Raw genomic sequence first — 26,801 nt, 5'->3', positions numbered from 1 at the left:
CTCTGTGGTTGTGTTTAGACGCTGCTGGACTTTCTCTCCTTTTGTCTCTGTGCTTGTTTCCAAAACCTTCTCTTCTGACTTTTTTCTCTTCCTTTCAGATCACTGGTGTTCTTTATTTTTCCCTCTTTCATTCTCTTTCTCCATCTTTCCCTTTATGAGAAACTCTTTCTTCAACTCAGGCTGACTGTTAATGTTTTCTCTCCTTCTTTTTTGATCCTCCCTGTTCCTTCTCTTTCGTTCCTCTGACAGCTTCCCCTTTGCTATTCTAGCCTGAAATGTACCATTTTGTAATTACTATAATTTTTCTGAAGCATGTGCATTTATACAGATTAAGGATGAATATTCACAACACAATTATGCATTAAGCAATGGAGATGCTATCCGGTCTTTATGTCTGATGTCATTAGCCGTTTCCAGGTCCAAACTCGGCTGCAGATCCCAAAGTCACAGGAGCTCTGCAGCATCACTGAGAGTCACAAACTGTCTAAATTCTTTCATCTTTAATTAAATGATCAGTGTGGCTCTACCAGGTGTAACATCCAGGCATCCATTAAAACAGAATATATGAAATTTAACAGAGTTAAAGTTAGATTGTTTCCACCTGAACATGATACGCCAGCTCTGCTATCACTTCCAACAGTGACGTTTGTAGGGTTACTGAAGTTGGGCTAGCTGGTATATAGTGATGTGCTAATTGGTTGCTAGCGACACAGCTATGTTAGCATAACATAAACACAGTGAAGCTGGAGGATGAATGCTAACTTTTTTCCACTTGATAAAGGTTAACATGAGGGTTCCTGATGGTTAGGCTGACAGTGATCACTGACTGTTTTTAGGGGCTTGTTCAGATGTAATAGAACAAGATAAAAAGCATTAAAACATTTTAACAGGCTTAATAAACACAGAGTAGTTTGGGCCCGGAAGCAGGATTCATACATCAGCTCTCAGGCACAGCTAGCTCAGCAGATGCCACATGATCAGAAGGTTGGGCGTTCAAATCCAACGAACAGAGGCTATGCTGGATTGGTAGCTGCCCACTGCATCACTGAGTGAATGGGTCAAATGCAGAGGACTAAGCATTTTCCTACAGGATTAATAATGTAAACATAAACAATGAGATTCAAGATAAGACAAATTTGATATTTGACACATCTGTGAAGCAGAAATATCAGTAAAATACACAGGAAGCAATATGACTGAAATATTAGTAAAAATAACTTAATATAAATGGTGAACAGGACACTTTTGTGACATTTGTCAACACCATTAGAAAAAGGGTCCACACCGTCAGACAAAATGGTGTTGATGGTGTTGACATCTGACAGAAGCCATCTTGTTTTTCATCAGCTGCTTACGCCTCTGCAAGCCTCCTGAATGAAGCTGTTTTTACAGTGTTGACGCACTATGCTGTGACACAGAGTTTATCAGAAAGGTGTGCAATAAATGAAATAAAACAATTACCACAGCAGTGACCTCATGGCATGTGCATCAAACAGGAAGTGGTAAAGGGGTCCTCAGAGTGTAAGCTGCCCACAATAGTTCCTGATTTTTTTGTACTTTTAAAAAAATCTGACGGTGTTGACAAAAACTCTGGACACGATTTTAATCACTTAAAAAATGTGTAAAAATAAAATTTCAATGTCATATTTTGATATTATAAAAGGTATTTACTTAAATACTCAGTGACGAGAGCCATGATGTTTAATTTTACATTACTCTTAATTTTTTTCTGTATTTTAATATCATCACACCTGCTTGTGGACAGTGGATTTTTAAGGTACTGGTGATGTGTTGTACCATTTAAAATAAATATACATGTATAAAAAATGCAAAATCACAGTTTGTCTTTTAGGCAGTTGGTTAACACTTGTATGCATATTTTTAACCACAAAATTGGGTTTTATCCGCCGGACATGCTTTGTCTCTTATCTCAAGAATCACTGTTAGATACCTGAAATGTTAATTCATCTTCAAATTTGACTGTTTGCTGATGCTGCTGTCCACGTTCTGCCACAAGGAGGGCACAGGTACACACCATATTTAGTTTGAGGCTTTAGTAGCACTATCTTACACATTAATTCATATAAAATATGTAATAAAAAATACAAACGTGCACAAAACCTCATAAACATGAAGACACACCACAGAGACACCAGAGCAGTTTTTGTCTCGCCTCATATTGATGTAAGAAGACAGAGCAAAAACTGTTTTGTGCTTTAGTTCAGTCTGTACAGCGTATTTTATTAGTGATTATATTACTGATTATATTACTGATTATTAGGGGAGAGCGGGGTAAGTTGTCACACTCTTCACACTGACTAACTTTTACTGAGCACCATACATCACAACGTAATAAATGTTTCACCAAATGAAAGACGGAAGTCTCGGGCACATATGATGTATTGATTACATTTTCATATCTTATCTCATTACGGAGTTGTAGACTGTTGAAAGGAGAATGTGCACTTGTGACAATTTGCCCCATCGGCAGGTAAGTTGTCACACTAGATTATCTTAAAATATGAACACAAATACTTAATTATGATTATTGATTTTAATTGTTAAATTCAAACCAAAACTGGAAATTTGAACAATTATGCCAAGAGAATTTGGAAAAAAACAATTATTTCAATCCAATACACATTTTAATCAAAACATTAAGTAGAAAGAAAACTTTAGTTTGAACTTTAAACTCAAATGTTCTCTGGCTTGCACATAAATCCATCATCCATGAATGGAATGCTGCAAATAACTTGCTTTACTTAACATGTTTATCCTCTGAACAAAACAGATGCCCTATTTCTGATTAATCAGACTCAACTTCATAGTCACAATTCTGGCACACATAAATTGCCTGGCCTGAGGTGCAAGCATCATGGGCCCATTTGTTGCATTTTACGCATTTTACCCAGGTCTCTTTTGGACGACTGTTTGAAAATGGCTCCACACAGACAAGGCAGAAGCACTCTTCATCATCTGATGATGACTCTTGAATTATTTTTCTTCTTTTAGCTGCGTTGTTCTTCATAGGTCCAGATGTTTCCCCCCCTCGCGTCCCTCTCTTTTGAAACAGCTTTTTGCTAGATTCAGCCTTATTCTTTTCTTTTTCTAGTTGCTGCTTCACTGGCGTGTCGGTTAGAATTGCTGATTTGCGTCGTTTTCTTCCTTTGCTGGATGGTTTTCGGCGGCCAGCTTTTGGATATGGCTGGATGTCCTCTGGAGTTGGTAGTCCGCTGTCAGTAATTGCAGTGCGGTAATTTATGTCAAAATCCTTTGCTGTACTTGTGATTGATTTGTTCTGCATCTTTACCTGCCTGACTGCCTTTAACATAATGTCAGGTGGTGTTCTGGCACGCTCTGTCTTTCGTTGATAATTTCGAACCATCTTACTTTCTTCCTTCCTTCCTTAATTCCTGCCTCTCCTTCCTTTCTTCAAAAACCTTATTACAAATACAAATGAATTACAATATCACAATTTTTTGGAGCATTTATTTGTACTGGGGCAAGTTGTCACATGTGACGACTTGCCCCAAAGTTAAGGAGACAACTTGCCCCAAACTGACATTTATGCTAATTTTGGCTAAATGTCAGGGTTAGCTCAACATAGCACATCAGCTGAAGTATCAAAAGACACGTTAATGTCTCCTCTATTTTGTGTAAAATAATAATCTGTAACATCTATACCTAACAAAGTTGTACTGAAGAAAATTTAAAATGATTTATTTTTCCTTTTAGGTCAAAAAAATAAAAAAGGTGTGCTCACCTCAGATTAGAGCAGTCTTGACCACATGTGAACAGGAGGTTGACTATAGAAGAAGAAGTCACACAAAGTGGCTATTTCATTTTTGAGATAGAGCCTCTAGTGTTGGAGTTATGAACAGTGTGACAACTTACCCGTGTGACAACTTACCCCGCTCTCCCCTACTGAGAGATCCTTTTTCTGTTTTTGCATTGAGAAAATGTTCTCTTTAGAAATATGATTTAAATATGGCGACAGAGCCGGTGAAAGGACTCGGCTTAGTTTTTTTCTACTAATATTTCACACATGTAGATACTGTCTGCAGGTAAGAGTTTACAAGCTTTTGAATATTTAAATGGTAAATGGCCTGTATTTGTAAAGTGCTTTACTTAGTCCCTATGACCCCAAAGTGCTTTACACATCCATCCACACACTGGTGATGGCAGCTACATGTAGCCACAGCCACCCTGGGGCGCACTGACAGAGGCGAGGCTGCCGGACACTGGCGCCACCGGGCCCTCTGACCACCACCAGTAGACAAACACGGGTGAAGTATCTTGCCCAAGGACAGAATGACCGAGACTGTCCGAGCCGGGGCTCGAACCGGCAACCTTCCGATTACAAGGCGAACTCCCAACTCTCGAGCCACGATCGCCCCAAATGTACAGCATCAGAAGTAGTAAGGGTGGGCTTTATGTGACATAATGATAAGACTAAAATATAAATAAATATAGAGACGTATCCTTTAATAACCACATATCGTGTAGTCCTTCATAAAAACAATACATGAATCTCAGCCACTAAATCCCTGTAAGCACGTGCTGATTTACAGCCATAATCTCCTCTTGTTCATCTCTGGATCGATACCTGGGTCATATGAAATTACAATCTGTTATTAGCTTTGCAGAAATCTTTTTAATTCAAGACGATGTTTGCAGCAGATTCACTTTAAAGATCACAGCACAGAGTCAGTGTTTGAGAGTAACTGCTGCCCTTTCCTCAGTACAAAGAGGACACAGCCTCATCATAACAAACTGATGATACCAGATGTTGGAGAATTCAAACTGATGTGGAGGCATCACTACACCTGAGGATGACGACAAACATAGCTCACCACCTATAAATAATATGGACAATATCTGTAAAAGGAACTCAAAGAGCTGAATAAGAAAAAAAGCCAAAGGGATTTCCTAAAAATAGAAAATGTAATAAAGACAGGGGAAGGGCAGAGCAAAGTGGAGCACACGTTTCAATCTGGTCTGATCCATTTTACTTGGTGCACCAAATCCATGTGATTAAACCCAACAGCTGCCCAATTACTTACACAGCTTAAAGGAACATCGTGCACGACATGTTATTGAAGTCTTCAGAGACGGCAGAAGGTGTCAGGTCGAATATCTGCTGCACAACTTTGATAACACAGCTTAAATAAGAAGCTGCGTTTCTCACGGCCAGGATCAGACTGGGACACACTCAACACCAGGCTTCAGATTTTACTTTGTAATATATGAACATGTGTTTACTGACTGGTGTTCATAACAAATATAACAAATGTCCCATCTTCCTGTCCTCACCCCCAACCCCCGCAGCACACTGCTGCTCCTCCCCCAGCCTGCTCTCTGGGGCTGTCTTCCTGTTAAAAGAGAGGTTTTCCTTCCCACTGTCACCAAGTGCTTACTCACAGGGGGTCATCTGAGACCCCTGTGAGTGAATGACTGTGTGTAGTTATTTAGTCATTCCATTTAGGATGTGGATGTGAGTTTAATTGTGTGATGACCCAAACTGTCGGTTCTTCGGTGCTTTTTCTTTTTATTTCATTCGATTTTTTTGTCCATCTGAGACAATCGTGTTATCCACAATCATTTCACAATTGAATAATCCTCTTGTTATTGTGGAAGCAACGCGCTATTTCAGCAATCCTTTATATCGGCTGCTTCTTGAAATAGTCTGCTTCATCCTGAGGTCATACACACAGTTTTTCATTGTCTTGGATTATAGCTGGACACAGTTTCTTCTTCTCTGAAGTCTAATTCATGCACTGCCACGGCGATCTTAGTGTAGAGCAGAACAAGAACGAGCAGCTGGAGCCGCTGAGTGAGTTTGTCTGTAAAGTAAAAGGCAACTGTATTATCCTGCCCAGTTTCTTAAAAAGGAGGCTAATTAGGAACTTATAGTGCTGAGTGGTGTAGTGGTTTTAATTTCATGCACGACATTAATTTTTCACATACAGCTGCACCAGTGAAGCAGCTTTGATGTACTGTAATATTCTCCATTATTAGCAATAAAGAGCATGTGGGAGGGGCTTGCATTAAACGAGCACACCCCCAATCATGTGACTCGCACGTATTAATTAATGACAATAGTTTAATTAATTTCAAACGTCATGAAGCATTGACTGAATTACACTGTAAACTGTGAACTTCTGCTGTAGACCAGCTCAGATACATAAGCTGGTCTGGTAACCAGTCAGTGTACCAGTTTGTTTGTGTCCATGCTAAGAATCAGAAAGCTGCAAACTGGCCTGTTTGTCCCTCTGTAGGATTTCTTCTTCTTACTTGAGCATCAGCTCCACTGACACCACGCTGGTGTGCAGCCTCTTCTCTCATCGAAACACACAAGTGACAGGGACATTCACACTGGCCAGTTTGTTGTGCACAGTTCATTATTACTCAAGTAACACGATCGCTACATGTTGCAAATATGACCTGCAGGAACAATGCAGTCACCATAAAGATGAAATCAAACCACAGACGATCACTCGTCTGTAAAATTCATACAAATATATACTCTTTGGTTTCGTGTAGCCCCAGCACAAAGTAACCTTACACAAAGCTAGAAATGCAACAATGTGGCGAAACAGATCAGTGTCTAAACACATTGGACAAGTTACCACAGCCTATGTTTTATTAAAAGGCTTCCTCAGACGGTCCACAAACACTGTTTTCATCTGCATCGCTCTGAAAGAAACTGTATAAACTGAGTTAAGCTATTTATCAAAGTTGTCTTCTACTCTTGTTCTCGGAGTGATTATTTTGATTTATTCTTTCAAGAAGAAAGAACAAAGTTTGCACGCCACAAATGGATTATTGACGAGTCTCCACTCCTGACACTGCTGGAGTAAATTCAGCAATTACTTTAAAATATGCAGCCAAATCCCAGCCCGCTGTTATAATCACATTACATACTCCTCTGGATGCAATGCACATCCAACACAGCCTTCCACTCATGACGGTGTATTTACACTCTCACTGAAAACTCCACTTCCATCGTAGCATCCACATGTAGGCCACTCGCCTTTTCCCACAACAAGAACTTCCTACTCCGAGCTTAGACACACAGACCAGAGCGACTGTGGTTCTGTCAAAGCTGCCTTTGCTCCCAGGACAAGCACTTACTGGTGATTCTAAATTGCCCACAGGTGTGGATGTGAGTGGGAATGGCTGTCGGTCTCTCTGCGTTAGGCCTGCATCAGGCCTGTGCAGGATGTTCCCCGCCTCTTTCCTTACGATAGCTGGGATAAGCTCCCATGACCCTGATAAGGATAAGCAGAGGAGGATGGGCAGCTGATAAGCTTTAAGAACAAAGGAAAGCATGTTAAGATAAATATTTTTAGCTTTAGTAAATCAGCTTTACATTCGTGTAGAAAGTGAAAACGCGTTTAAACTGAAAGTTTAAGGATTCAGAAGTAACTGGACAGACACACAAACACAATGACGACAGCGTTGTTTCTTCCCTGTGATGGCTTCACAGGGTTTAGTGCTGCTGTGAGTCATGTGCTGCCAAACCTATTTCAATTAAAGCTGTGACATGGCAATTTAAAACTGATCTACTGCGTTTTTCCTCTTTTTTCTGTGAATTATATCCTGTCATAACGCTAGACACTCATGATAAATATGTCCATACGTTTCCAGTTATGATGTTAGCGAATTATTCAGACTGCTAAAAAAATATCGGTTTCCTGCTGTTTCGATACTCGTTGATCTGGCTGACGTCAACAACGGGGGAATTCCTCGTTGCCTCATCTCCTTACAGAACAGTCTGTGGTCTGAGTAAACAGTGAATATGTTTACAGGAGTTGTACGTGTGAGGCAGGTTCCTCGTCTAAGTCGTTCCACAGCTAGCTGAACGAGCACACCTGGCTGTTGTTAGTTAATGGGAGGCTGTGTGTCACCTCGTGTATTCTCACTCTATTCCTTCTCATTTTCATGTTTGCTTTTATGTTGTAGGCCGATTCTCCGCGTCGGTCATTTCCTGTTTTATTTTGGTGCCTGTTCCTCCTGGTATCTCGGCCTAGCTTTACTTCCTCATTAGCCATCACGCTGTGTTTGTATATATGGCCTCAGTCTTTGCTTCCTCTTTGCTGTGTCCTATCTTTGCTTTGGTTTTCCTTGTCTGTGTGTTATTTTGTACTTTAATAAAACTGCCTTTGACTTTATCCCTTGTGTTTTACAAACATCTTTATATATAGTCGCTGAGTTTTCCCAGGCTCACAAGAAACAGGACAATTGACAGGCAAGCAGCTTCATGGCCAGGTAAGGCCTGCCCCTCCTGGACAACAGGTTTGGGTTTGATTCCAGGCGGTGACTTTGAATTTGTAGCTGCTGACTACAACTCTCATATGAAGTGTAAAGAGATTCTGACACCAGTGAAGCCTGAAAAACTCAAATAAATCTAGAAGAGAGATGGAAAAAACTTACAGATACTTGCATTAACTAATGGTTAAACAGGTATACCCACGTGGCTGGACTGTACATGTTATCATGTGTTATGGGGCAAGAAAATGCCACATGTATAAGACATTTAAACAAGTTGTAAATCAACGCAAAGGTGGTCCAGAGAAGGAGGCTGCAGAAGCCAAGAGAAACCTCAGAGTCAATAATATGAAAAGACACAGTGATAGCATCTGGTGACAGAGTGGCCTCAGACCTCTCTGTGGCATTGATAAAGCTTCATATGATAGCATGCATAGGCTAACAGGCTTTGGGGCTCAGTGACCTATGCTCAGCAGCAGCCAGTGTACACTAGAGATTGGCTAACAATTAGATCCACGCTCCGGCTGAATACAGGGACGCTCATATCGATGCAAATGATCGAGGACCATGGACTGTTTTACTGTAGCGATTCACGTCTGCGCACACTGGATATAATCTGGAGGGAGCTCCGAGCATTTAAAGGCAGCCTGCGGCATGAGTTATCGACAGTTTGAGTGATTATATGCATCACATCTGCCAAACATTAATTATTCAGCACCCATTCAGGAATGTAGTGAAAGAGGAAACGTGATACTTTTCTGTTGGATTATTGGATTTCTGGGAGCATCTGCTATAGACAAGCTGATAATGGGATAATGTCTCGTTGACAAAAAGAGAACAAAGGCCAAAAACATTGGTAATAACAAAGGACGCAGTAAATAAAAGGTTGGTATGAACAGCTCTGATGGCACCTGTCAGCAGAAAGTTAAAAGACAGCAGTTATGATGTTATTTCCAAAACATCACGTTTTCTGCATAGAAGCTTTGCAGAGCGTTCCTCCAGTGCTCCACATGTATGAGTATTTTTTATTTCAAGTTTTATTAACATTAAACCTTTTGTGTTGCCTATTTTGGTTCTGTTGCTTTGAACCTTTGTGACTGCCTGTCTATGAAAAGTGCTCAATAAATCAACTTTACTTACATTAAAAATAATGTAATCCATCTAACCCACCCACCTGGACGAATACAAACACTACGACATTAGTATGTTCTGAGAAAATCCACAAACATTATGTAAAAGATGGACGTACCCTTGTGTCCTCTGTAAGGCGTAGACGTGACGTGGAGCTGTGGTAGGCCACTCCTCTGGTTTATACAGCGAGTCAGGTTGAACACAGGAGATCAGCTCCCTTCATCGATCACCTCACTAAACTAATTTGTGATGAGTTTACAGTTTCAATCATGAGTTTTGAGTCTTACTGAACGCTATACACAGTTTTCCTCGATTACAGTACCAAAGGAGATGAAGCAGGGCGATGTAGTTTCCCTCACTCATAAAATACCCAGATGGTGACGTCACAGGGAGACGTTACCCACCAGAGGCCGTGGGGTGACCACATCCATCCTAAATACACAGTGCATAGCTCAAAAATGTACATGGTGTGTTTGTTATGCTACGGAGTTTACAAAAGCTGATACTACACAGCACATTCATCGTAGTGTTACTGTTACTGCATTCAACAGACAAACTGCAACACTGTAGCACTGTGGCTGTGGTGACTGCAGCTGCTCTGGCTTGTATTCAAATACTTGATATGAGGCTAAGGATATGTGTGCCTCAGCCACACTTCAGCGTTTCTATCAGGGATCAGCAGAGGAGACATTGTTTAGCCACCCAGGACTTAAACTTTAAATACAGCACTCTGTTACCATTGCACTGCAGAGTTCAGCACTGCTGAAGCTTTAATTAACACTCAACAAAGCCACGTCAATTAACTGCACATATTATAAGCCACTATAAACAAACAGTCACAGTAATAATCAGCCCTCTACACACAATTATAGCCATAGCCAGTCTTAATCAGTCTGGGCAGCAGGCGGTTGTAGCCTAATAATATATTCTAAAGAGCTGGATTAAGTAGCTTCATTTACTAGCTCTAGTTAAGTAGCTACATTGACCCAGACTTTGCACTAAGCAGTCAGAGCTGAGGCTGTATGGACCCACGCCGTGCTTAAAGGCACTGGCCTTCTTCTGTGGATCAGAGGGAAGGATGCAACATTTATTGCAAAGTAGTGAAAATCTGGTGGGCAAAGCAAACGCAGCTCATAAAAGAATCAAAGATGCAACTGCAAGTTTGAGTCCAGATGAATCAGGTTTTCTTTCCTTGGCTTCTTTCATACATCACGATCAATATTCAATAACATAGCATGCAGTAGCTTAACACAATAACAAAGCTCCGTAAAACACTAAGCTGGAACAGAAAGAGTTTCTGCAGCGTCTGTTTACCTTTAAATTCATGACTTTTTTTGGAGTCTGAATGTTCAAAGTAAGCGTTTTTCTTCTCATATTTCATGATTGTAACCGTCCCCAATGATTTGTGCATCCATTTTATTGGCAGGGTGGGTGTTGATAATCCTTTCAAACCCTCTGCCAGTAACATGGAAACTTACAGCGTATTCATTGCAGTCTATAGATCGGGGACTGGTGCAGCATCGCTCTGTGACCAGCGTGGCTGGAAATGGGAAGATGTCTCCTGGCGCCGTAATCGCCACTCGAGACGTGGCAGAATTATTTCTCTAAATAGTCTGATATCATGTGTCAGCATGTTTCCTTCATACTTACTGCAATCAGAAAGCGCTTTACTCTCGATCTGCACAGCGAGAGCGTCTATTCTGTGGTGAGAGGAATCAACTCTGACAGGACATATAAAGAAAAATAATAAGATCTGATGCTCGTTTACTGTCACAGATATTTCTATGATGTGACATCGAGCCTTACTGAGTGAAAACAATCAGTGAATGTAGCTGTTATAAATTAGTTATAAATGAACAGTTTTTATTGAACAACTTTGCTCACCAACCTCTTTTCATGCATGTATAAGAAACATCCCTGTGTGAAGTTCCCTGTATCGTCTATCATTTCCTCATAAATTCTTTCTCAGTGACAAAGACGAGATAAAAAAGTCTCTTTATTTCACGCCTTTGACTAATTCTGACGTGTCAGAGATCTTACAGAGAGACTGAAGTCTGGCCTGCTGGTATCTGTGGGAGTTATCGATATTGTTAGTGAGAGGAGACACGATGGCTTCAGTATGTATGAACTATCCTGTAGTATATCTCACTAGTTGATAAACTCCTTTGTTATTGTGAAGTAAACAACAACAACTATCTGCTGCGTTTGCTAATAATGGACCAGTCCTGATGCAGATGCTGAGTACGGCCCAAAAGGATTTGAGTGTAGTCTGACTTTCTCTGAAGGCCAACAGATGGGGAGCGCTGTGACACGGGTTTCACCTTTGTAAATATCTTATTGATAAATTCATCGACTCACAGACACACTTATTTTTTGTACCATCTATTTTTGGTCACCTTGTATGATGCTGCACGTTCATTGGCTGAGCTTTTCCTTCCAAACTAGTTTGTCTCTGTTACTGTACAGTCTTCACCTTATAAAGCAGCTGTTGTGATTTGGACACACCTTAGGAATAAACAGCAACATTATTTTAGTGAAGTCAATGAAATAACCGACTTCAGTGTCTCTGCTCTGTCCAAAGGATTCCCTGCAGCCTTTTTGTCTTCAAAGGAGCTCAGGAAGGAAAGTGTCAGGACTTCTTTGAGTTTCTTGAAGACGTTTCATCCAAGAAGCTTCTTTAGTTCTAAGAACAACTGGTGGAGAGTCCCAGATTTAAGCCCTATGGGAGTGTCCCCAAGAGGGTCCTGGACCTGCTATTGATCCTCTGCCTCATCACACAGCCAGGGTGTAAAAACAGGTGTAGGTCACAATCAGCCGAGGCTTTCCTGTCCGAGCTCCTTAGACTACGAGGACCGGGATGACTGAGAACCTTCACAGACAGTCTTTGTCTTATTTGCAGCAGTGTTTCATTTTACAGTTTATTGTTGATGTTCATCGTCATCATTTGACACATGTGACTGTTGTAGAGATTTGTGCAGAAGAAGCGTGCCCTGGATATTCGCTTTCTCTGGCTGGTGTTTGAGTGTTTCGATTACAATAAGACTTTCCCTATTAAGTACCAAAAGTACAAAATCGTCCTGAGAAGCGTTCACAAAGAAACTTTGAGTCTCAGCGAGCCCAAGCACTGTGAAGTGAGCCCGCGATGGCACTAATCCTTGTGATCATATATACTCGTACAACAATCCCAGCATCCAGTCGGTGGGCCCCTGATGATGAGAGCGCACCTTCCTCCCAGTTTGTTTTGTCTTGCAGAAGAACCGTAGTATATGTTTAAACATGAGGAAAAGTGGCGGCGCTGTCACGCCACAGCGCTCTGCCTCATTTACCTTTTGATAAATTCATCAGGCCTTGAATGCGTACAGCTGTAGGTGTTCCCCGAGTGCCTGCTTCACATTCATTAGCGAGCGAATGTGCAGCTGCATCGGCTCCGTCGCGCACACCCATCGCTGCTCCTGTGAAGCTGCGTGCCATCTCTGCTGCGGCGCGTTTCAGGTGCTTCAGATGCCAGATAATTAGTTTTGAAGTATCTGCTCGCCGAGCTAACTTCAAGCATGAAATCTTAAGTAAATATGTGTGTCCGCTGCTTTGCCACGCTGCTGATTCAATCTTATAAAAACTGGATGCCTGGCGAAGCGGTCTGTGCTCGTTGCGAGGGGATCACTTAAAGCATAGCAATATTCCTCCCACAGACTCACACTGAAGAGTGTCATAACAGCGGGTAATGAAAGCCTTTTTCCTGCCAAAAGCAAATTCCTTCCATCCCTTCAAATCATGCCTCACGCTGGCCTGTGACCAGCCCTTGGGTGGCCTTATTAAAGAAGTTGCACCAGATAATGATTATGAATTATGCCACAGCGCTACAAGAATAGCTCGGCCAAAGTGTGCTTTTGGAAAATAACATGTACTTAGCAATGCAAAGTGTGCTGGTAAGCATGTAACATGCTGAAGTTACAAATATCAGACAGCCCTGAGACACAAAGATGAGAGAAAGTTAATCCTCAGCTCTTTGGATAATTAATTAACTTGTAGTACGAGCGGCTCTGCCTCTCTTACGTTCTCTAGTAATTAAACTGTCTCGAGAGCTGATAGGACAAAACAAGCAGTACTGAGATATCATCTGGGAAATGTTATGTTTGTTTTTGATCACAAAATAATAAATGAACAGCGAACAAAAACACTAGCATAGGTGCACCTGGACATTTCACTTCTGTTCTTTGTCTCCATTTTTTAGGTATTTTTGCTTTTACCACCCGTCTCACTCGTAACACTGGTCATCACGCTGCACTCTCCAACTTTTTCACTACATTTACAAACTCGTCAGAGCATCTTTATTTTTTCAGAAATTGTGATCTTGCCCTGTGATGAAATGATCTAGTGAAATCCATCCATCCATCTTCATCCGCTTTATCCGAGGCCGGGTCGCGGGGGCAGCAGCCTAAGCAAAGAGCCCCAGACCTCCCTCTCCACAGCCACCTCCTCCAGCTTATCCAGGGGAACACCAAGGCGTTCCCAGGCCAGCCGAGAGATATAATCTCTCCAGCGTGTCCTGGGTCTCCTCCTTGAATCGCTACCTTATCGTGGTGGAGGGGTTTGTGTGTCCCAGGGATCCCAGGGGCTATGTTGTCTGGGGACTTTTGCCCCCTGGTAGGGTCTCCCATGGCAAATTGGTCCTGGGTGAAGGACCAGACAAAGAGCGATTCAGAAGACCCTTATGAAGAGAACATCGAGGGAACAGTTTACCCTGCCCGGGATAGGGTTACCGGGGCCCCGCCCTGGAGCCAGGCCCGGGGAGGGTGCCCGAGGGCGAGCGTCTGGTGGCCTTAGTCCATGGGGCCCGGCCGGGCACAGCCCGAAGAGGAGACATGGGCCCATCCTCCTGCAGGCCCACCACCTGCAGGAGGCGCCACAGGGGTCGGGTGCATTGTGTGCCTGGTGGCGGCCAGGAGCGGAGGCCCTGGCGGACTGACCCCCGGCTGCCAAGACTGGCAATAGGGATCTAGTGAAATTATAAAGGAAATGTTGTATTTGTAGTTTTGTGGCCTGTGTTTTTCCCATCCCATAGTGGGTTTTTCCCCAGTATAGTATCAGGATACCCGATGAGTAAAAACTATAAATTCTTTCCATTAATTTTGTCAGCAGCTCTATCTAAAAATGTGTGGACGTGAACCTGTGGAAGGATTATTAACAGATGAAGACGACGTCAGAGTGTGTCTTCGCCCTCTCAGCAGGCACACGTGCAGCTGCTGCCATCATTTTTTATTCATTCAATAAATTCATGTAAATAACCCAGATTACAGCTAACCAAGACTGTGATGACTGCCACAAAACATCGAACACACAACTGACAACAATACTGTCATTTTAAATATCATTAGGCCACCAGCACTCAACAACACACACACTGACATCATCAGGCTTCTGATTGGCCCACATGTCTGTATAGTTAGGCTTATATAACCACCTCTTGCTTTGACACCTCTTAACACCAATTTTTTTGCATTTTTTAAAGGAGTTGAAAGGTTGTGGTTTCCTACGCATTAAGCCTAAAGTTCAGGACCGTCAACAGCCAGCAGCCCCACCTGACCACAGAGTTCTGCACCACAGCAGCTGTAACACGAACACCAAGCAACGCTGAATTGCTGTGTGCTCCCTGTTCGTTTTTATTGAGCTGTAGCAGGTCGGAAAGTAGTTAGTGAACTTCAGCTCCTATACATAGAAATTGCAAACATTTTCAACATGATATTATGGTTCAGTCTTTCCATGACGCCCATGTGTGCGTCCTAGTCTGGTGAAAGTTTGCTTACAGGAAATGCAGAAGAATGCTGGTGTTTATATGTTGTTCATGATCACAGGAACATTTCTTTTTGGTAGCAAAAACAACCAAGGCATGAACCAAACACTGGTTTTGAAGATTTCGTACAAATGAACCTTGTGCAATAGCAGGACCGTGTTCATCTGCACGGTCAGCCAAATGTCCAGGTCACTAGTAGAACATATAAAGAGCCGCACACAGATACAGCCTGCTTTCTCTCAGCTGATGCATAAATGTGCTTTGAGTGGTCCACACCAGCCTTGGTCATTAAAACCCACAAAGCCAGCTGGGGAATTGTGCAGTGAGCTCGGTACATTTAAAAGAGAGCACTCGAGCCCTACATGATACACTGATAGCACTGATAGTGCTACTGGAGAACACGCTGTGGTTTCTTATTGTCAGCACATATTTCCACTACAGTCAATAAAACTCGATTTTTACTATAATAATAAAGTAAGTGTTATTTCCATATATTTGTGAATGGGTCCTGTTGCCTGTATCCAGCACTGTTGGACCAATGAGCCAATAACATGAAACCGAACGCGAGCATATCGCCGTGTCTTTGTGGAGCCAAAGGACGCACACACGGGCCTCTCAGAAGGAAATGGCTGCCATTAACTCTGTCACCTGATAAACCAGCGATGATGCATCTTTGTTCGCTTCCTCGTTTCCCAGCGGTAAATATGAGAGCGGCTCTTTGACCTCCAGGAGGAGCTCGCCGTTTCATCAGGCCACATGTGTCAAACCTGATCGCAGGTCACGTTTGAAAACGCATCACTGTCACAGGTGACTAATGCAGCTGTCGCCTGAGCTCAGGTTCCCACCTTAACACAAACTGCTTAAATCCTGACACAAACCTCAAAGACAGACGAGCACATGAAACGACGGCGTGCCCGTGCTGAGTTCTTTCACTGCTGAAAATCACTTTTTACACTTTCAACATGACAAGAAAGGACGAGAAAGGTTAGGAAGCTCCTTTTTACACACACCATCATCATATCAGTTTAAACAAAAGCTACACTGACTCTGTTAGACACACTTTGTTAGGCTGCAGCTAAAAACAGCTGATGGATTTGTTCTAATAATCAGGAACACAGAAGCACATTATACAGATCCAAATCTAAGTTATTGTGTAAGAAACTGACATTTGAATTGAAAGGGTTCATCTCTGCATTCTGCCTGATAGAACGTGTGCATGTTCAAACAGCTAAGAGGTTAGCATGTGAGGCTAAAGCTCAATAATAATAATAATGATGTGGTCGCAGCTCTGACTGGAACCACAGAAGCTCCGCCCACCTGGTGTTCAAACTAGCATACTAAATTCACTTGCAGAATTAAACATTTAAAACAGTTTTTGTGACATTTGTGAACGTTTTGTTTCCCAAACTGCAAAAAATGCAAAGCTGGAAAGTTATGAGACACAGTGCTGCTGTGGGGCTTAACAAGCACCGCCCACCCACAGCATCACATACTGTGTGCTGCAGTTGTTGTGAGCACAAAGACCCAAAGAAACAGACCAGTGGATGACTCAGCTTACTGTAATTAGTCAGAAAGTGTGAGGATAATAAGTGAACAGCAGCAGGTGAACAGTGCAGAGTCACAACATTTGCCTTGTTTTCATATTTGTAACAAACAGGTAAATGGCAGCAGCAGGTAAACAGGTGTATCTGCCTCTAAACAAATAGCTTAAAGAAATATTTAGTGCCAGAATGAATTATTGTAGGCATGAAATAACAGAGAACAAGAACCAACTGGACATCAGATAGAGAGGCTGACGCCGTCATCTTAGTGCCTGAGTTATAATTTTGGTCGGCATCAGTGGGAGCTGTGGAATACCTGCACGGACCGAGCAGGCTCATTACTAAAGGTTCATGCTCAGCAGGTCCCTGATGGTTTCCTCTGTTTCCAGTTGGACAATAGATGTTGTTCCATATCTGTCAGAGCTGAGCTCACTAAGGACTCCCACAGGCCATCGCATTTCATGTGTAGGACATGGAAGCATGTTTGTTTTAAATAAACAGATTTATACCAGCAGCCGTGCTTTGGTTTGTTTTGGTCGGCAACATTCAAAAGAATATTTCTGGTTTGTGGTTTAAGACAAAATCTTTGTCTGGATTCTGCTGAATTTGAACTCCACTAGTTCAAACCTTCAGTTTGGATAACTTCAGACTGTGCTCACTGACCAGAACAGCTCCAGCTACTTCACTGTTACAACAAACACTGGTGTGTGCAACAGCTTCTGTACAGAACGACCAATGCAAAGGCCACGAGCCAAAGCAGGTGAGTAGATAAATGAGACACAGGCATGCAGGAGTAAACCTGCACCAGGGCCCTTAACCTGCAGTTCACTGCTGGTCAGTCATATGTCCTCTTATGTTGCCAGGTTGGATTGTTGCCACATGAAAATATAAAGAATGAACTCTTATTTTTATTTCAGGAAATAAAAGTGACCATCTTACATTTACTGCAAAGCCACCGATGAAAGGCAGTTACACAGCTACTGTACGTTTACCATGTAACACAGATTTGTATCTGTTTCTGTTGAACTTGGTGTGAGACATCACAACGATCATATTGAAGGACACACATTGTGATGCTGTTGAATTGCACATTATGGGACTTGATAATATTTCAACCTCCTGGTTTGCACTTTGTCATTGAGAGGATTCCACCGTCCACTGAGAAGCTGGATCACAAACTCTGAGAATGAATGCTCAAGGCCTTTAAAAAAAAATGCTTGTTTTTATCCAACATGAGAACAACGACGGTCAGTTTACTGTAGAAACGAAGGACAGCAGAAGTCCTTTATCCTGCGATCAAAACAATTAATTTTGCTTTTACAAAACTCGGATAGGTGGTCGACAGCCAATCGAGATTTTTAGGACTATCACTGGACGCAGTAATGCAGGTAAAAACAAACGGCGTCAAATCACGGCGTAAAAGTCTCTTTCTGGAGTGAAAGCTTTTGCGGGGTGTAAGAGGGGGCTTGTACGTAGGAGTCGACCAATACCAGCAGCCGTCTGAGCAGCACATCTGTGGCCAGTCAGCACTTCTGGTTCCCCAACACACATCAGCAAAACACGACCCGAGACTGAGACTCGTAAAAATCCCACATGAAAGCGCCAACTAAGGACGAGCTCGGCCACTCCGCAGCGCATCTGCCTCGAACCAAAGGAAACGAACCTGTTCGCATGACCTTCATCGTGCGGTCCGTTCAAAGCAAAACCTCAGCCAGCAGACATCAACAACTTGTTTATGTGCTCGAAAGCAAAAAGTGAAGTGAGGAGAGCCGACACGAGCACAGCGGTGCCGCACAATAATCACGACGCCGCTCCGGCAACAACAGGAAGGCTCAGCTACGAGGCGCGCGTAAAACTCCGCCGGTCGGAGCAGCCCCTGATTCAGGCGCGCCGCCAGCTGTCCGCCCGCAGAGCAGAGGCGCAGACAGGTGAGCGCACTGAGGTGAAACACTTACAGTGAGTGGCGGCGGATGCTCCGCTAAAGACGCTCAGCGTGTAAAGGGTAACCATCGGCAGCAGCAAAACCATTTTCTCAGCTGTAGTGCGCTATTATCCGTGAGTCCGCAGAGAGCAACGCAGGACGGCGGCTCCTCCTCGGTCCTCCGGCTTGGAGGGATAGCAGAGGTCTGATGTGAAGGAGCAAACCGCTCCCACGATGGCACTCCCTCACTGCGAGGCACAGCCCACCCCGCTCCCCTCTCTGCCTCTCTCTCTCTCTTTGTCGGGTTCACATTTTATTGGCAGAGCGGAGCACTGCGATGCCCGAGCACTGCTATAAAACACAGAACAATAGCAAAGATCCGCAGAGAAAAGCCGCAATCGCTGCTGTTTATCGCTCCGCGTGTTCAGACATCATAAAATAGCACACTTTGCAGGCTGCTGATGACTTCATTCCACCGCACAGCAGAAGCTGCTGTGGACGTTTCCAGAAAACACGGGGTTCAAGCCTCAAGTCCAGCGCACTTCAGCACCGATGACAAACGTTTGGACACGGCTGTGTGGGAAATATGAACAGTCACTGTCACAGGAGCATACTTTGTTTCATCGCAACAAAATAGTATTTAGTATTTATTTATTTTATTGTCATTGTCAAGAACAATGAAATTGCGTTTGGGGCTTCCATACAACCCAAAAAAAAAAAAAAAGAAGAAAATAATAAATACCCCTTAAAACCCAAGTGTACATATTTAACCCAGTGTGACTCCAATGCAATAAGACAATCCTTAGCAATAATGTTCGTAGAAATTCAGACAAAGACCTGAGAAACATGACAAAATACAACAATGCAACCCATTCAATATTATTGTACTGTGAGATATGATATCAGATATGATAGTTATCTATTTAAGAAGGAGGGGGGGGGCAGGAGGGGGAAGAGAATAAAGATATGATGCACCAATGCAGACCAGTTCATTGCTATTAAGAAGTTGGATATGGTTATTGTCCGTGAGAGGGGGGCAGAGAGTTCAGGAGCCTCACAGCCTGTGGATACAGGCTGTTGGCCAGTCTGGATGTTCTGGCCTGTATAGACCTGTACCTTCTCCCTGAGGGCAGCAGATGGAAAAGGTGGCGCGCAGGGTGATGTTGGTCCCGCAGGATACTGTGCACCCTCCTCAGACAGCGAGTGGGGAAGATATTACTGATCTCTGGCAGACTTGTTCCAATAATTCTGCCAGCTTCTTTCACCACCCGCTGGAGTGCTTGCTGATCGGCCTTGGTGCAGCTGGGGAACCACACTAGAAATCCATACGTCAGAACGCTGCTGATGGCACAGTTGTAGAAGTTCAACATCAGAGATCTGGGAATGTGTGCGCTCCGCAGTCTCCTCAGGTAGTAGAGGCGCTGTTGGGCCTTCCGTACAACTGAGGTGATATGGTTGCCCCAGGACAGGTCCTCGGTCACAGTTACCCCCAAGAATTTAAAACTGCTCACCCTCTCCACCGCCTCACTGCCAATGAAGAGAGGCAGATGGTTGTTATGACCCCTCTTCCGGAAATCTACAATGATCTCCTTGGTCTTTTTGGTGTTTAAGACCAAGTTATTGTCGTGGCACCATGACTCTAGTTGTTGCACCTCTGTCCTATAGTTTGTCTCATCATTGTTGGATATAAGTCCGAGCACTGTAGTGTCATCTGCAAACTTAACAATGAGATTGGACGCGCAGGAGGAAATACAGTCATGGGTGAAGAGAGTGTATAGCAGAGGGCTCAGGACACACCCCTGAGGGGCACCGGTGTTGACCACAAGGGTGGAAGAGGTGTTCTTACCCACTCTGACACTCTGTCTACGGTTAGTGAGGAAGTCCACAATCCAGTTGCACAGAGAGGAGTTAAGTCCCAGTTGGTGGAGTTTGGGACGGAGTTTGTATGGCCGGATGGTATTAAAAGCCGAGCTGTAGTCTACAAAGAGGAGCCGTGCATAGGTGTTCCTGTGTTCCAAGTGCTTCAGTAATGTGTGCAGCACTGTGGCGATCGCATCCTCGGTTGACCGGTTCTCCCTGTATGCAAACTGGTGCGAGTCCAGGGATGGTGGAAAAGCAGCTCTGATGTGTTTAATGACCAGTCTCTCCAGGCATTTGGCGGGAATGGGGGTGAGTGCCACAGGTCTGAAATCGTTCAGACATGTGACATTTGACTGTTTTGGGATGGGAACGATGGTTGCTGCTTTGAAACAGGATGGTACCAGTGAACAGGACAACGAGGTGTTATATATAGAGGTGAAGACGTCCGCCAGGTCCGCAGCACAGTCTTTTAGCACCCGGCCCAGCACTCCATCTGGCCCGGCCGCCTTCCTGGTGTTAATGCTCCGGAACACACGCCTCAGCTCATGAGTGCTCAGGACCGGAGCAGGGTCGGTTGAGGGGAGAGGGGACAGGACAGGGTCGGTGTTCTCCCTATCAAAACGGGCATAAAAGAGATTTAGATCCTCAGCCAGAGTAGAACTGTCGGCTGAGGGTGATGGTGTTCTTCTTTTGTAGTCCGTGATAGCCCTGATGCCCTCCCAGACCTGCCTTGGGTTTGTGTTGTTCTCAAACCTGGCCTCGATACGCCTCCTGTGCTGCTGCTTGGCAGTCTTGATGCCTCTTCTCAGGTTGGCCCTGGCAGCACTGTATGCCTCCTGGTCCCCGGATTTGAAAGCGTTTGGTTTTACTTAATACCTCATTTATTTTATTTGACTTAAGATCAAATTTGTTTTGTCAAATTGAATTTGATTTGACTGAGTCTATACCAGGATATTATTTAGACCATTTTGTTACAGATTCTCCTGTCGTCCATCTTTAAAGCGCTAGACAAACGTTCACATAACTTATTAGGAAGAATATCGTTTATGTATTTATTTTTATTAGCACTGTAGCTCTTTCACAGTTGATCTTTGGTCGCTTGCTGTTGTTTCATTCGTTTTAGTCCAGTCTTTGTACACAGCCATTTCTTAAAGGAGTGTTTTTGTCATACTGACCTATGAGTCCATCGTAAAAAGATCCCTCAACTCCAGAGATGAACCAGTTTGTGTCTACATGTCAGTGACACTGTCACTAACAGATTTTGATCCAGCATGTAAAAACAACATCAGCATAGCATCTCAAACACGCTGCCAGTGCAGTAAAAGCAAAGCTCATAGAAGATCACATTATGGACTTTTGCACTTTGAGTTCTACCTGCTCAGCTTCAGGCAGCTGTGACAATCAGCCAGCAACCAGAGCTTTCACTACGAGCTTTTCAGTGCAGCCAGCAACCTCCAGACAGCAGAACAATCAAGTCAGGAAATACGTTCCTGTAGCAGCTGGTGATTATGTCACATCCAACATGGTGGAGAGCTCTTGATCAATGTGCACATGATATGATGTGAAAAACCTCTGTGGTGATAATAATGATAATGCAGAAACACATGTAGTTATATTTATGTTTGGAAATCTGAGGTTTTCACCTGTCAAGTATTAGTTAATGTTAGCCTACAAGCTAAACTGATACCCAGGGAAACATGGCTGCCTTCTTCGTCAGTGAGGTTTGTTTGTCATTCTGTTCTTTGGAGTCGTGTTTTTGCTGCGAGCAACTTATTTGTTATTAACTGACTGTGTTCCTGAGCAGGTTTGCTTTTTGTTCATGCTGGGAGTGGAAGACGAGCAGGCACATTAAACTACATAGAACACTGTTAATAAACTGTGTGAATGCATTCATGCACCCAGCGTGTATGTGCAGTCGAATGCAGGAAGCTGTGTGGAATACACAATGACTAAACTCTCATTGTGATGCTAGCTATTAGAATTGTGGTGCCATGATATATGTAGTGCACTTTTAATGACATTATATTTCATTAAAAAGTTACGATAGAGAATAATTTTCTATTATATTCTGCTATATTTATTCCCGATGTCTTTACTAATGATGTTTTTTAAAGTGCTGCACGGTTGGCGTGCAGCATTCATACGTGTACACTGACAATAAATTCTATTCTGTATTCTACTCTGTTGTGGAGTACAGATGTAGCCTCTGGACATGTAAAACAGCATACGGTATAGTTGCTACTACTAACAGCACTATTACACCTTTATAAACTGTGATGGTAACAGCAGATCAGGTCACGTGCACAGGATTACCCTCTGTGAGGTAAAGCGCAACACTTACATGTGATGGTGGAGATTTGGAGGCCACGCTCATTAAAAGTTCATTTGTTGCTATGGTTGCTTCTCCCCCCTCTCTGAGAGTGTGTCATACTGTGGCGGTCTGACTTTTACTTTGTTAAAGACCTTGATTCTTCATGCAGGCTGCAGTTTGCATCGTGCTGCTGGCAGCACTGACTCAGTCTGCTTTCTCAAAGTTGCCAGGTTTTTCTGTGACAACTTGTCTCAATGGCCAATTTGTGGTCACTCAGCCTTTTTGGAATAATGTCCCTGATTGTTCGTGCTGCCCAGTTAATCTGCCACTCTATATTGGCTGTTCTGTGCTAAACCAGAGCTGGAGTTTGGGCTCCGTGCTCAGTGCGCGCACTTTCTTTGGCTTTGATTTGCTGGTCAGAGGCTGAAAGGCTGGTTTAGGAGAATTCTCTCTGTTTTCTTCTCCTCGTACCACCGAGCTCTTGTGTTTTTCACTTTATTTATTTGGTGATGAATGTCATATAAAACAACGTATGAACCTTGGCTAAATTTCAGTGCCTTTTTCTTAAATAGGCTGTGATGAAACATGCATAAAACAAAGCGTAGGATGGGAAGCAGAGCTTTCAGCTATCAGGCTACTCTCCTGTGGAATCAGCTTCCAATTTGGGTTGTGGAGAACGGCATCCTCTCTGCTTTATTTATTTATGTATTTTTTCCATTCGTTATTTTGTCTCTTTGACAGCATAAAAGATGAACAGGAATGGGACCGAGACATAAAACACACATAGTTCTCAAACATTTAAGTCGATGTCTTTATATAGTGTCCATTTCCACCAGTTCCATTTGAAGGCATCCAGTTTGATTCGTCATAGAAACTTCAGTTTATCTCCTCCATTATTTCCCTTTCAGCGACTCCTTTTCAGCCAGTTCTTGTGATAACTTTCTTCACAGCCACAGTCATTATTTTAAACATGTAGATGTTCTCTTTTTTAATCGTACCTTCTGGGATCAGACCAAGGTGTAAGACCTGTGGATCCCTGGGAAGGTCACACTGACAAAGTCCGTCTATCAGCTCGGCAATATCTGACCAGCATGGCTGTAGTTGATCACATGACCCACAGACGTGTAGGTTGTGTCACGATCCTGGTCTTATGACCCAGTGTTTTGAGTTTTAGTTCATTTTGATGTTTACAGTATGTTTAAGCTCGTCAAAGGAGCTTGCAAAGAAAAGCGTCTGGACTTCTTTAAGTTGCTTGAAGACGTTTCACCTCTCATCCGAGAAGCAGTCCATCTGCATCTTAAGGTCAAAGGTCACTCTTTCGAGGATGCCAATGTTCACATTTTGGACAGAGAGGACAGATGGTTTGAAAGAGGAGTGAAAGAAGCATCTATGTCCACTGTGAGCGACCATCTTTGAACAGAGGCGGGGTTTACGACACCAACTCTCTGCCATCTATAATCCAGTTTTGAGATCCCTTCCCAGACGCCTTAACGCCCACTCACACCCTGGGCCATCTGACCTCAGGAATTCGCATGATAAGGTGGGGCCAGGTTTCACAATGAACTCACCCGAAACTCTGGCTGATTGGGACCCACACCCAGTTTCACACCTTGGCTCAGGCGATTAGAGGATCATCAGGGGGTCCTTTTGTCCCTCTGTGGGGGGTCACTCCCACTAGGTTTATATCTGGGACTCTCCACCATTTGACCTTAGAACTGAAGAAGCTTCTCGGATGAGAGGTGAAACGTCTTCAAGCAACTTAAAGAAGTCCAGACGCTTTTCTTTGCAAGCTCCTTTGACTACGATGACCTGGATGACTGAGAACCTTCACAGATATGTTTAAGCTCATTAGGCCTCCTAGGTTCATTTGCTTATTAGTTCCCCCTCGTGTTTCCAACCCCTGTTAAGTCTCCCCTGCTCTTCATGTGTTTCATGTCTGTGTCTTACGTTGTCAAGTTCTGGTTGTCATGTCTGCGTCTCATTATGTTTCCTATTTTATTTGGAAGAGATCCTGTGCTTTTATATTATGGGTTATGTTTTGAGTCCTTTGTTGTACTGTTTCTTGTTTCCCTAGGTCTGTTATGGTTATCATAGGTTTAGTTCTTTGGCTTTGTCATATGGCTTCCCTGTGTTCCATGTTGTGTCTACTGTGACGTTTTTGTACCATGTTTCAGGTTCCTATGTTCTGTCTCCCCAGTTGCTGTTAAGTTTACATGTCTAGAGTTCAGTCAGTGAGTTTCCTGTTTTACTTTGAAGGTCCGTGTCTCATGTCAGTGTTTCTAGTTTTGCTTCCCTTGTCTCGTCCAGCCTGATTACTCCCAGCTGTGCTCTCCTTCTGTGTCTCGTTCCCTCGTTATCCCTCTGTGTATTTGAGCCCTGTGTGTCTCTTTGTCAGTGTCGTAGTCTCCCTCATGGCTGTGTTTCCTGTGTGTTAGTCATCTATGTCCCAGTTTAGTTTTCCACGCCATTCTGCAATAAAGCAGCTTTTTGAGTTTAATTTCGTTGTCGTGAGTTTTGCGTTTGGGTCCTTCTCCTGCCTGTACACAGCCGAAACATGACAGGTTGATTGGCCTTAATGTGACCACATTCTCTGCAACATTGTTGTTTTGCTTTAACTTGAGGTTATTATCGAGGCTGAGAGCTGAAACTGGTCGACTCACAGTAATCTTCTGGAATCACAGAGATGACGTCTTCGCTCCACGAGGGAACAGTAAAGACCAGATTTCCTGTTCATAGACTTTATGCCGCTCGTCTGGGAGGCTTCTGTTTGTCTTCAGTTTGCTAGCAGCGTTGTCCAGTTCATTCTTGCTTGTTGCAGATGTTAAAGCTTGGCTCAGGTTTGTGTCTACTGTTGGAAGGTCTAATTTCAGCAAATAGCTTTGGATTATTGTCACATATGAATGAGTTGGAGTGGACAGCATCTCATAGCAACTTTTAAAGATAGTTTGAATCGTCTCTGAGTCCAGTGTTAATTTATTAGCAGATGAGTCTCTAATTTTATACATTGAGTGTTTAATTCTTTGTGCTCTAAGAATTTTTATTGCCTTTGATCCTGATTCATAAAACGTCTGTTTCGTGAATCCCATTTTCTTTTCCAGTTCTTCACGGCTTTCTGTGCTGATTTGTTTCTTATTGTCCCTCACTATGGTCTGTTTGGTGTTGCCTTTCTAGTTCCCTCAACTGGAGTGAGGCTACGGCTCATTACAGCCTTAACTGTATCCCAGACTATTGCAGCTGCCACCTCATCATCTTTGTTTAAATGAACACACTCTTGAATTTCTCTCTTTATTTCTTGAACTATTGTTGTTTTGTTCAAAAAATGTTCAGTCTCCGTTGGTCTCTTGTTTTAAGTCTTTCAGGTGAATAGTGCTATGATGTGATAGGTCAGCTGCCCCAGGTCCCATACAGGTCTATCTGTATGTTCATCAGGAAATAGTCACCTTGTGAGTTGCATAGTGATGTGTAAATTCCTTCCCCCTGTATAGAAATCCGTCCTCACCTCAAATAAATGTTCCTTTATGAAGCTTTCCATGTTTTAGAGACGTGGTGCCTGTGCTGTCTAATGTAGTTTAATGAAATATTCCCGTCTCCTGCACAGACCAACATATCCTCCCTCAAGGAGATTATCTGATCAAAAACAAGCCTGAGACATTTGAGGTCTCTGGAGGTGTGCATGCATCGAATAGAGTGACCACAGCGCATTGATTCTGCCTTTAACAATGACATATCTACCATTTATATCGACTTCTTCTTTCATCACTTCAAAAAGGACGTTAGATATTAGTGTAGTGACCCCTCCCGCTGCTACACGGACTGTAGACAGAGTTAATAAAGCCTGGCTTTTCACCTTCTCATCTTCGTTTTTTGACAGGTTGACCTGTTTCAGTTCTACAGTGACTTTCAAGCCCATTAACACTGCAAGACACTACATGAACCTTATGTGACATGATCATGAAAGTACCAGTCACCCCTATA

General features: G+C 43.2%; 1 protein-coding gene across 2 annotated transcripts in view; it reads right to left on the bottom strand.

The window, feature by feature from the left end:
* Window positions 1–19,132, bottom strand: part of LOC101464205 (contactin associated protein family member 5) — a 138,374-nt gene extending 119,242 nt beyond the window's left edge. The window contains exon 1 of one of the 2 annotated variants that reach the window (XM_076874660.1): window positions 18,690–19,132. In XM_076874660.1, the coding sequence (XP_076730775.1) occupies window positions 18,690–18,762 (73 nt within the window). In that variant the 5' untranslated portion in view covers window positions 18,763–19,132. The remainder of the gene's footprint in view (window positions 1–18,689) is intronic. The other variant, XM_004571566.5, reaches the window with a different exon arrangement.
* Window positions 19,133–26,801: the final 7,669 nt, after the last annotated feature.

Source organism: Maylandia zebra, linkage group LG16 (assembly GCF_041146795.1).
Source record: "Maylandia zebra isolate NMK-2024a linkage group LG16, Mzebra_GT3a, whole genome shotgun sequence".
NCBI classification, from domain to species: Eukaryota; Metazoa; Chordata; class Actinopteri; order Cichliformes; family Cichlidae; genus Maylandia; species Maylandia zebra.
This window is presented reverse-complemented; position numbering and strand designations above follow the sequence as displayed.